Genomic DNA, 12756 nt, shown 5'->3' with positions numbered 1-12756 from the left:
GGCTCATTTTTGCCTGATGTTTAGATGAGGTCCGTAGTCCTCAAACCTGGGTCAAGTCCTCCAGGGTGGGTCCTGGGCAGGTTCTGGAGTCTCAGGTCAGGTGGCTGAGTCTGAAGCACCTGGTTGATGGCACCAGAATTCAGCAGGGATATATAAACGAGAGCAGTTGGTGTCTTCCCCTTTTGACCCCTGAACATTTAAAAGCTTCTATACCCCTTAGCGCCTCATACAGCTACAAGCAGCTGCTTCTATAAAGTAAATTGAGATTACTTTTTTTAATGGCTTTTTGAGTGATACAGGAACACTTAGCAAAAATCTGAGATCAGTAGATTTAGAATAAGGTCTGAATTCAGCCATTGATATGCATAGCAAAATTCTGGTTATGAATGAAACTTCATCTTAGATGATGATGGTAAAATCTCTCCATCTACTATTTCCACATCGAATCATTCAACAAATATGCATTGAGCACCCGGTGTGGGACAGGAGACGAGGGCACAGCCTCTGGCTCCCAGCAACGCCCCTACACACCCTTTACCAGCAGCATGACCCAAAACTCAGCAACCAATCTGACAGCACTCTTCGGTGAGCAATGTTTACCAAGCATCCAGGGACCAAAAGTTGAAAGGCAAAGTGAAGCAGAGAAATGCAATGACTTCGTGGATAATCCAGTCAAGAATAGCATTTGGCAAGGGCAGGGCCCAAACTTCCTGCATCATCTGAATCATTTACACCCTCTTTACTCTGACCGCAGTGTGCTAGGCATTTTGAGAAGCACTAGGACAAACAAAAGTAAAAATTCCTATTCTCCAGGAGAAAAACTAATCCCAGATCCTCTTTTCTAATGTGGTTTTAAAAATCTAAAGTAGCACCAGGTTTGCAAAGTGGTAAGTATGATTATCCAAGAATCAACTTTTATAATACATCTTACTTAAGTGAGATTTTCTTCTTTTTTTCCTAATGAAAGTTTACCGACTACGTTTCTTCATATTAAAGTTATTATTTTAGAGTTATGTTATAATCAACAGTAAATGACTTAATAGTTTAAATTATGACTAATGAACTTCTATCTATTCAAGAATTTATTGAGTACTTACTATGTGCCAAGCCTGAGAGATACAAAGTCTGAGTTGCGGGCATCAGGAAGGGCCACAATCTAATAAATAATTATACAGTATAATAAATGCAGCCATACGAGTATGTCACATTAAGAGCAGTGACAGAGTGCGTGGCCGCCTCCACAGGAAGGCAGGAGTTCGCAAAGGCTTGGAAATGCAAGTGTTCACTGGGTTGCCGGAGGAAAAGACAAGCTAAGTGTCCACAGAGTGCTAACAGTCTATTATTACCATCTGAGCTCATATTCTACTACGTAGAGTCCAAGTTGAACGGTACCTTCCAGGTCTTCTGCTCCAGCATCCCAGGCAGAAAATCCCTGATGGGGAAGCAGGGTGACCAGTGCGTTGGTTTTCGGGTGCTCTGGGACATGGCTTCAGATTCTCCTCCCCAAAATAGGGGCGAAAGATAGAGTTAAACTGCCTGGGGCACCTACTCATCCTTTCTACTTATTTTATGGGTTAGTTTCCATAAGTTTTCACTGGAGGAAAAAAAATGCAGTCCCACAGCTGAAAATCACAGGCAGAGTGAAAAGAGCCATGGGCCTCTGTGGGTAGCCCCGTATTCGTGTGCTTAGGCAAATGAAGTGAAATTATGTCATGTAGGAGAAAGTAATCTGTCAAGTGTAATGCACTGAGTACATTCAGATTATTTTTAAGTCATTTTGTTAGGATCTCTTTGGACCTTAGTTCCTTCATTTCAAAAAAAAAAATGAGGGTATTTCACCCAGAAATCTCAAGTTCCCTGTAGCCCCACAGTTAACATGCGTTTGTGATGACCTGCCTTCTCTTGACTGTTTCTGAGGACAAGAATGCGTTTGCAGCGTGCTCCTGCTCGTTGCTTTTGGAGAGACTTAATGCTGGAATTAGAGCGTCTTATTTTGTAAGAACCAGTCACTGGTTTTATAAACTGCAAATACTGGCACACAAAGCTGAAACCACATCGTTTGTAGGATAAGGACATTGCAGTAGCTAGTGATGGTTTTTTGTTGCACATATGCCCAAAGTCAAATGCTTCAAATGTTGCTTTTAATGAAATATTTATGTTCTTTTGGTAGCCAGAAGTGCAACTTGCTGAAGGCTTTGATGTGTTCATGCCTAAATCACAGCTGGACTCTATATTGTCAAACTACACTCGCTCAGGAAGCCTTCTGTTTAGAAAGCTGGTGTGTGCATTTTTTGATGACAAGACTTTGGCTAACTCCTTACCCAATGGGAAGAGGAAAAGAGGACTCAATGACAACCGAAAAGGACTAGACCAAAATATTGTGGGTGCAATAAAAGGTTGGTCTGCATCATTTCATTTTATGGGTTCTTTGTTGAGCTTTGCCTTCGTTGCATAAAGATGCAGCTGAAACTGTGGTCACCTAACGAGAGGCTAATTGAATTTGCCCTTGGCAGTTTACCCATTGGTGTGGCTTTGGGGCATGAGTTCTGTAACTCAGCACCCCAAATATCACTAGAATTTGGTATTTCAAGGTGACGTTGGCTTGTTAAAATCATGATTTCAGAGCCAGTTTGTTCTGCTGCAGAGCCAAAAAGTTTTTCCTTAATTGTCTCTTAAGAAAAAAAGTATCTTTCCTCTTAGTAATTTCTAACTAAGAACTTCAGCAAAATATGATCTTGACTTAAATTTTTAGTTGTCAATAAGAATAAAGCTATGATGCTTTTTGGAAAATAAAGGAAAACAGTTCTCTCCAAAGTTTGGAAGCTGCTTTACGTAGGTCATGGCTTCTAAAGACATTTTAAATGTTAGTGAGCCCACTGTGAAGCCAAACCCTGCGCATCTCCACCCATTCCTGGCCTGTTCTGCTCCCTCTGTTTCTGTGTGCGGAGTCACGCGAGTTACGTGCAGAGAAAACCGTGAGTCTCTCCCACTCAGCCCTGTGAACACATACCCGAGCTCCACTGCATTACAATAGCCGTGCAGGTGCACGTATGAGTAGCTGTTCATTTATATCCAGTTCCACATCCTTAACCTATTTCTTCACTTTAAAATGTCCTTATGTAGAACTCTGATAAACATAATTTCAGGTAATAGAAGTCCTTATATGTTATTTTCAAAAAAGAACGTAAATGAATTCTCAAATATAAACACAACTACCATGAAAATGGAATTTGAGATCAGGCCTTAATTTACACTCGAATTGCTCGTAAGGACGTTCTTCACTGCCTCAGTCCCTGCCTTGCTTGGGTTGCGGCCTGGGACTGGACGCGGAGAGCCTTCCCTCCCCACTCCTGCTCCCCGTTATCTTGCAAAATGAGTAAATGAATTTAATAGCGCTTAAAGGATACTTGGAAACCCACAATTAACTTTACAAAATAATGTGACTTTTAAATGGAGTTAGCAAGTACCAAACAGCCTTTGTTCGTGGCCAAAAGGACATAAGCCTTCACTAACAGAACATTTCTCATTCTCCAACAGAATTTTTTCACTTAAAGGGACAGTTGAGTTGTATTAAATAGGAAAAGCTACAGAGATACCACAATCTGTGTCATTTCTGAAAAGAATGATTCACCCTGAAGTGACACTAAAAACTAGATTACTGAATTTGAAAAATGGTCAGTGATGTAACTGAGACCAGCGAAAGTCAGGAAGGGTCCCATTTCGATTTAATGTGGCTGGAGCCTTCTAGAAACACAAAGGTCAAGGTTGACGATGCTTTTCATGCTGAAGCTTTTAAACACATTGAAATGTCGCCAGGAATTGTTTTAATTTTCTTTTTTCAGGACAGTGTATTAACAGTATGAAAGTATTTGGAAATTAGGGAACCCATGTTCCATTTTAATGACAGTAAAGGAGTTACTTTAATAATAGATGGTAATGAAATATGTCATTACAAGTAGAGTGATAGGGATTTATTCTACCATTTTCAGTTGAGACTGGTCATCATACGATAGTTTGAAAAAGTATGTTACACGGAGAAATAGAGAATATGCCTTCATTTCCTTCATGGCCCTCCTCTTTAGTTAGAAGTAAAAATGGTAACAAGTCTTCTGCTCCTAATACCCAATAAAGCAGATTATTCAAATCAAAGAAATTAAATTTTCCATATACTTCTTTTATTGTTGCATTAAATCTGGCATTAAAATTCTGTTAAAACAACAAAAACACTTTAAAACGGAGGGAAATCCAACCATAAGCCACCAACTTAAGTCAACAAATACCATATATTCACTTGTTTCCTTGCAGTATTTACTCATAAACGTGTATATTTCGATCTAGATTTTTCCCCTAGTTACAAAACTAGCACATGCTTGTAAAAATTCCAAACCATAGAAATGTATAGAAAGCTAAAAGGCCTCCATAATCACACTCTTCAGAAGTTACTATCTACATTCCTATATTTTTTCCCCCTGAAATCTTTATTCAGAGTTTGACTGTGGTATCAGATTTGTCTTTCTTACAAGGACATTCTGTTTGTAATGGTCAGCCAACATTTTTACCTGGTTTATTCTGATAATTTCTCATAAGCACCCTGAGGACAAGCTCTGTCTTAAATATTTTTTATTACCTTTTGTGCTTCACTAAGAGCTTTACATATAGTAGGGTTTCCCATCAGTACATGTTGGGTGAGTGAACAGACATGGGTTTTTATTTTTATTTTTTTTTTAAAGATTTTATTTATTTATTTGACAGAGAGAGACACAGTGAGAGAGGGAACACAAGCAGGGGGAGTGGGAGAGGGAGAAGCAGGCTTCCCGCCAAGCAGGAAGCCCGATGTGGGGCTCGATCCCAGGACCCTGGGATCATGACCCTAGCCGAAGGCAGACGCTTAATGACCAAGCCACCCAGGTGCCCCTTGGGTTTTTATTTTTTATCTTTGACTTTGGCCTTCATTTATTGACAAATGGCTCTTATACTAAATACCCATCCTTATGTCTTTTCCCAACCAATTTGAAATAATTGTGAATAATGTTGTGAATTTCTACCAGTTAATAAAATGCCAATGAAAGCAAAAAAAAAAAAAAAAAAAGGAAGCCAAAATTCAGTATAAATTTGGGTACAACTCTCTTAATTCCCTAAAACCTTTTTCCTTTACATACATAACCATACTTCCACCAGCTAAAAGTTCATTAACCCACACATTACAATATAAAGTGGTCTTTGAAAGGAGCTAGTAATTGAAGGTCTTATAATAGAACTCTCCCAGTTTTTCATGCTGTTTATTGGTAGAGATAAAAAGGGAAGTTTACTTCCCTAACCCAAGTCTTTTGAATCAGAGTCATCTGGGAAAGTGATAAAATGGCTTCTTGTACATAATGGAGGCAGAACCACTCATGTCATTGCTGGTGTCTGCCACGTACTTTGACAAGATTTTACAAGTATTAAATACTTTCTTCCTCTATCCTTTCAGTGATAATACACCAAATACCGTATTAATTTCAAGAGTCCTACAACCTAGGAATTTACAAAGACTGGTCAATTTTATAAAATATTAAAACTAAAAGTAACAGCAGGGGCTGAATTTTGTTTCAAATGAAGTGATTAGGTTGCTTAAAACAGGAGTGGGGGGGGAAGATGAACGAAAGTCTGTAAAATGCTTATAAACAAGAACAGACATGGACTGAAAAAGAGTTTATTGTGCGATTATTAACAAGGCTCTTTGTAGTGATAATTAATATTCCCCATGAGAGTATCTTGAAACTAAAATATAAGTCTCTTCGTAGAGATCACACTTTTCGCATATTTTCATCTGTTTCCTGGTGGTTAACACTTATTGGTAATAATTCATTAAAAATTCATTTATAAATATGACACAAAGTATCGATGATGAAAGGATCTTTAATTAGAAGCAGTCACCTGAGCACTTTGAGTTTAATTCTGGAAAGAAGCAACTTAACGATCTTATTAAGCGGAGCCGTAGATTTTAGGGCTGAGGATAGTTTAGTATCTTGGATTGAATTCAGAATTGATTTCATGGCCAGAACATAGAGTGGAGGTCAGTACCCAGGTACGCTTTCCTCGCATCATGCTATACCTGCTGAAGATCAGCTAATTCTTGATATCATAGGCCAGGAGACCGTACAGTTTGCCTCAGTGAGAGTTATCTAAATACTGATGTAATCCTCGGATCTCCAACGCTTCTCAGAAAATGGAGTTGCTATAAAGCAATTTTTAGGACCTGGGTTCTAGTTTTTAATTCAGCTTCATGGTGATTAGTTGGGAAAGTTTTATTACTATCAAACTATACTAGATTCTCAAATCTTCTTGCATTCAATGGAAATTCTGTACGCCTGTCCAATGAAAGACCCGACTGACTGCTCTCAGTTTACTCCATGCAAATACGAACACACGTAAACCCAAACTGCGGCTCCCCGGCGGGCAGTCAGCGCTGATGGTAGCCGTGGGGGTCACAGCCTGCCTGTGAGGGAACTCTCCTTGGCTGGTGGTCCTCCAAAAACTTAACTATGCCCCTAGCAAGACTAGAAAGCCTGACCAGAGTCAGCAAAGCCCTCTCAGAGACTCTGCCAAGGTGACCACCAAAACCTCATATGTTATCCCAGCCACTCTGGAGACTTGTAGGGTCTGTAGGAGTCCTTTCAAAATACTTCGATTTTCCATTTTTTTGCAGATCATTCTGCTTTCGATTTGACCCCACAGAGACGTAAATTAATATAGTTGGGGTGGGATTTACCTCCGATTTGTTATTTATTTCTTGATACTTTTGTGTATCCTGAGAACTCTCTGTAAGATCAAGGATGGGCCATCAGCTTGGGTTTGAACACCCTCACTGTGTCGGTGATTTCATCTTCACTTACAGGAGAGGAAACTGAAGCTCTGAGAAATTGAGTAACTTAAGGATAAACCTGTAGTAGGTGGTAGAGCCAGGATTTGGCCCTAGGCCTGTCTGGCTCCAAAGTCACCGTCTAGCACAGTTCTTTCCTTCTCTGAGGAATATCTGAAGGGAAAGAAGGAAGGTGTCCCAATTTTAAATTTCTGTCTGAAAATTTAGCATTTTTGGATTCTTTATAAATTCCACTAGGAAGGTGGCTATACTAGTTATTTAAAATGGCCAGTCGGTTACTGTGTATGCAAAGCATATTCAAAGTGAATTTCTGGGTAAAGGGTTAACTATAGCTCAGTTTACTCAGCAACTTCAAGGGCAGGTCCTCCCTTGAAGCTAGTGAGAATCGGTCCCATCGTTGCTAGGGAGAATCGAAGTGTGATCCCCTCCCTAAGGAAAAGAGACACTTCTGAGACTCTTCCAATACATGGAGCTTGGAAGTCACACTGCATGTAAGTAATTTTTCAAAGTTGTCTGTAAATTAAATTCTAGCGGAACTGTTTGGCAATTGAAACCAATTGATGAATGCTTTAATTCAAGAATCCTTTTGGAAGATGCATAATCATTTGTTAATTTATCTGTTCATATTTTTACATAACAGATCAGCTTAAAACAGGATAAACTGCATAATATATAACAGCAAAATAATGTGTAACAACTCTATAATTATATCATATACATAGCTGTCTCTCGGCTCGGGAACTCTTACGTAGTTGTTGTTGTGGTTGTGGTTGTGTTGTTGTGTGTATTTTCCCACTTTTTATGGAGGCCCAGTGACAGATGGGCAATATTGAATCTTGGCCATTTGATGTGTAGAGCCCTGTATGTTCAACCCCTTCCATAGCGAGTCTCATATTTTAGTATGCATCAGGATTACCTGAGGTATTGGTTCAAAATTCAGATTTCTGGGTCCCATCCTCAGGGACTGATTCAGTAGATGTAGGGTAGTCCCAGAAATCTGACTTTGGACAAGCAACAGCAGGTGACTGACTGTTGTAGGTGGTCTCATACCACCCTTGGGAAGCCACGCCATGGAGCTTCTGATGCTGATGGCTGATTCTAACATACGACAGCCCTTCTGTGAAACTCTGCCTCCTTCCTCTGTTCCTTTTTCTGAAGGTTGCCCTACTTCTCTCTTGGAACAAATGAGAGGAAGATAGCATGTGTCAAAGGCTCTCATCCTTTGAACCTCCGGGGCTGGAAACTATTCGTATCTGTTGTGTGACGCAAGGGTCCCGGTTTCAGATACGCCGGCAATGCCTCCACAGGACTTCCCTGAATAACGGCCTCGTTTACCAAGCTGGCAGAAAGGCCTTTCCAGACTTCAGCACGACTCTCACATCTGGATCACTAAACAAAGCTGTATAGTTTTCCAGACGGCCTTCTCGTTAAGGGCTTGAAGAAAGCGTGGTCTCCGTTCTTGGCAAGCTCGTGGCCCGTCTCCTCGATCATAGGTTTGGCGCACTTGTGTAGCCAACTTCTTTACCATGTGTGACACCGTGGTCCTTGCTGCTTCTCCAGCACCGCATAAGTCACAAGGACACCAGAACCTCCGCAGTATCATTGACCTCACAAACGCAGAAATCATCAGCAGGCATGACATTTCCATTAACAGCACCAGCTTGGGTACCCACCCGCCAGGCGCCAGGAACCGGTGACTTAGACAGGAGTAAGGCATGGCCTCGGACCCTAAGAAACGTGCAGGGCAGTGGAGCTTCAGACACATGAACGGTGAGCCATAGCACAGAACCATGCTCCAGGACAGAACAAAATAAATGTCACAGCACCCACTACTGAACGGAGAGAGAAAGCACAGAGGAGGGACAGCCCTGGAAGAGAAGGCCTCGCCGAATAGGTGACTCTGAACTAGACCATGAAGGATGAGAAGTGTATCAAATGCAAAGGGGATGGAAAGGGTTAACTACAGGATAAGTTTAATGAGGCCGAAATTAAATAAAACATTGGGTGGAAGCCTTCTGCCCCCAGAACTGTTTGAAGTCTGTTCTGAGTTGATGGGCCTTGAGTCCTCACCGACCTGTTTTCCTTAAAGTGTTTAACTCCGTGAATGTAGATGCCAGGGAAACACACCCCAGGAGTTTTCAGCCAGAGCTGCGCTTCTTGAAGTTTCTTCCTGAGCTTCTGAAGGCCTCACCCCAGGCCTGATAAATCAGAATTTGGGGCGCTGAGGCCACGGCAAGTCAGAAGTCTGTCCTTGCTTTGTCACCAGTCTTCCATAAGCTCAAAAAAGGAATCTCTCCTTCCTCAAAATTCCAGATCCATCGGCTTGCTACATGTGGAGCAAGCGGAAATGGGGAGAGATTTGCTAAGAAGGTTGCGGCTTCTCGTGGCTTCATTCAGCCTCTCACAGAATGGACGGGAACTAGTTGTGGGCTAACCTGCAAGGATTCAACTCTAACTCCCAGTCACTGGATTCTTAAAAACCTGCATTTTAACACCGCTGCCTGGGTTGACAAAACCAGCCTCCTGTCAAAAGAGATAAGTTTCTGTAGCCCAAACAGGGCCACTCCAACGTGACTGTGCATTGCACAATGTTACGGGCACCCTTCCCGTTGTTGACATTGCTGATTTGTCTCTTTATTATGACAGTTTTCTGGCAGGCGCAAGTGAAATGTCCCGAGGAAGGGGCGCCTTCCTGGTTTGCACGGCGGCACCATACGGGCCAGCCGTGGCCCCGGAAATAGAAAGCGGTGTTTTCGGCGTGGCCCATCACCTTTTTGTGTGGATTCCTCAATAGCATGGCTGATCCACGATGCTCACCAGCATCATAAGGCAATAATGCCACATCTCTGTTTTCTTTCCCACTGTAGGGGAGAGGACTTGTACGAGAAGCCCACAGTTGGTCAAATTACATTCCTTGTAGCTTTCCTCCTGGACCTGTCGTGGGTGCCAGTAATCTGACACGAGTTTCAATTCCGTTCCATAAACAGTTATTGAGTATCTCATACAAGCTATACCTCAAAAATCTGAGAGACGCAGGAATTGAGACTCGCTTGAATTTCTGCCCTAAAGGTGTGTATGCAAATGATCATGGAGTACTTCTGGTCCCTGTAGTACCACACAAAAAAACTAAGGGTGTATGTCAGCTTCCATTAAGAAAACCCCTTGAAAATCCATAGACTTTCATTTAAAATTGAACTGAAAGCTGTCATCGATTTTGGCCGCCTTTAAGACATCTTTGACTAAAAGCAAGCATGGCTGTGTCTATCCTGTTAAAAGCACCCTTAGAAGAGAGAGAGGCTGCCTCTTGGACTAGTCCAGTCTTCCCACGGGCTGCTCCTGACACTCGAGTCTCCTCTTACACTGACTGTGTTTCCAAGTTCTTCTTTCTTGCATCCGGCTCTTGGTGAGATTTTGATGCCTCTCCATGGCCAGCTCCTGGTATTTCTCAGAACCTTCACCTCTCCTCATCAACCATGTGCCTTTGATCACAGAACAAATCCAGTATTCGTTATTTTAAGTACATCCTTCCCACTCCTCTTCATCACCAGCCAGACCATCAGTTTAGCCATGTGCAGCTAAGTGGGGGCCAGTCCTAATTAGAAATGTGCACAGAAGCCAGGAGCAGGTGAGATAGTTGAGAGTGAGGACGAAGATATGCAGAACATTCCAGCTTACTCGCAGGGCTTGGGGCCTGGCCTGGCCTCTCTTGAAAGAGTCAGGTGTGTCCTTCTTACCCGCACAGCACACCCCCGAACAGTGGCATGGGGCTTCTGACATAACACCCCCTCACAACCACATTGCTGGCAGAGGCATCAACATTCTGCTTTTTATGTTTGAACGCTCAGAATCCTCCTCGGTGCCTTTTTGCCTTTGCCCCTAGTCCTGCCTACTCACCCAGCCCTGTGAGTTCTTTTTGTCCTCGCTCCCTCGTCACTGGTCTCTAGCTTCTCTGACAGCATCCTAATCCAGCCGTGCATCACCTTGTCCTTGATGGTCTGGAAAAATCTCTGTGAATATCCTCCCTGCCCTGCGTTTCTGCCTCGAGTTTCTGCTGTTTTAGCATGTGGCGAAGTAACACTTACTTGTAAACCAAAATGTCCTGCCATTTCCCCACCTGACCCATCTTTGCCCATTAAATCAAGTCCAAACTCGGGCCTCTTCCAGACTCGCCGTTACTGGATTTCTCTCTCCTCGCAACTACATGTCCCAGTGCTCCTTCCTACCAGGTGAGCCAGCCCAGCATTGACACTGTTCCTCAGGCATCACATTCTCATCATGGACTCTTGAGTTACGCTGTGTTCTGGAGCTGCAACACTCTTCTCTCTTCTCTCTAAACAAATCCAACTCTTAGTGGTCTGGCCACATCTCATGACCTCTACTGTGAGACTTTCCCCAGTGTCCCAGCCTGCCCTGATTTCTCCTTTCTCTGCATTCCTATAGCACACACTACCTTTGTGTAGTTTACCAATAAATAACCCTTTGCTTTGCTACTCATGGTTTATGTGGAAGATGACAGTATCATTTATTTCCCAAACTATGACACTTTGGAGAGTGAAGATGGTGCTCTTGATCATTTCCCCAGGAAAACAGGCATTTTGAACCATCCTGGACAAAATAGGATATGTGGTCATCCTATTTACGGTTGGAAATCCTGTCTTCTCAACAAGACTGCAAGCCCCTGTGGGGCGGAGACCACCTTCTAAATTTGCTTTGCATGGTCCTCGGCGTGTGACATGGTGCCACACACATAATCAGTGATAAATAAATACAGGAAGGAAGGAAAGAGGAATGGAAGGAACAAGGCAGTCAACGTATCTTCATGGAAAAAGGTGGTTTCTTAAAAATGCCAACACAGCTCTGCTACATTGGATGTACACGGAGCACAAATAATGGGATAACTACACCACTTCTCCACGACACCTCGGAGGAGGGCAGCTGAAATTCCAGAAGGCAGAATATAAGACTGAAGATGAGAAGAAACAACACCAACAGACAAGTCAGATGGTGCACAATAGTCGAGGCTGGGAGAAATCTCGTCAGTCAGAAGCATCACGGGGATCCCGAATATCAAACCCGCTTTGTCCAGTGGAGGCCCAGAAAGCTCTGACTTGTTGAGTGTCACAGAGCAGCCTCCTCAGTCCGCAGTGTGGAAGCATGTTGTACTTTCATTCATACCAGAGAGCAATCCTCTTCCAGTGTTACGTATAATAATGATATTGTGGGACTGTGATTTAAACAAACCCCACAATGGAACCCATCAGCAGGCTCAAGATGCCGGTTCCTGTTTTTGCCATCTCAGAGCTTCTTGAAACCTCAGTATGCTTATCCACCCGTGTGTCTTTTCAGCACTCATCATCATGGCGACATGGTGCCTCAAAGACAGTACCAAAGAGGAGAGCACTTTTATACTGTCAGCCTCAAAACTCCCCTGTAGCCGATCTCAATTAGAGGGGGTCGTCACCATTAAGAAAGATCGGGAAACAAAAGCCTCTGAGGCATCAGCCTGTCCTGACACCCGGGGTCATCACCCTGATGTCACACCACCACACAACGCCCACAGGCCGGGAGCGGCAGGGATGGTGGCAAGCGTACTGATCCAACGACCTGAGCCCCGTAGGGGAGGCCCTGTCACTACCACTGCCCTCCTAGCTCATCGCTCTTGTTCTTCTGACCTTAGCCATCTCTGAGTATAGGTGGTGGTGAGGAACAGGATGGTACCTGAACTTCCAGAATGTTCCCTAACTTACTCTGGTACTGTGGGTACAGCTTCCGAATTTACTGGCCAGGGTGTGAAGTCAGCACCTCATGGAATGACTTCGAAAGTTCATATTGCATGAAACCTTAGCTTTGTTTATTTTTTTAAGATTTTATTTATTTATTTGAGAGAGAGCAAG

At 42.9% G+C, this 12756-nt stretch overlaps 1 protein-coding gene across 9 annotated transcripts in view; it reads left to right on the top strand.

The window, feature by feature from the left end:
• Nucleotides 1-12756, top strand: part of LOC118528358 (BEN domain-containing protein 7) — a 78813-nt gene that overhangs the window by 41897 nt on the left and 24160 nt on the right. For 8 of the 9 annotated variants that reach the window (XM_078075167.1, XM_078075165.1, XM_078075163.1 and 5 more), the window contains one exon: nt 2171-2396. In XM_078075167.1, coding sequence (XP_077931293.1) covers nt 2171-2396 — 226 coding nt within the window. Of the gene's footprint in view, nt 1-2170; nt 2397-8020; nt 8102-12756 lie in introns of those variants that run through there. The other variant, XM_078075168.1, reaches the window with a different exon arrangement.

This window comes from Halichoerus grypus, chromosome 6 (assembly GCF_964656455.1).
Source record: "Halichoerus grypus chromosome 6, mHalGry1.hap1.1, whole genome shotgun sequence".
In the NCBI taxonomy this organism is placed as follows: domain Eukaryota; kingdom Metazoa; phylum Chordata; class Mammalia; order Carnivora; family Phocidae; genus Halichoerus; species Halichoerus grypus.
The sequence above is the reverse complement of the archived record's forward strand: the minus strand, read 5'-3'. Positions and strand labels throughout refer to the sequence as shown.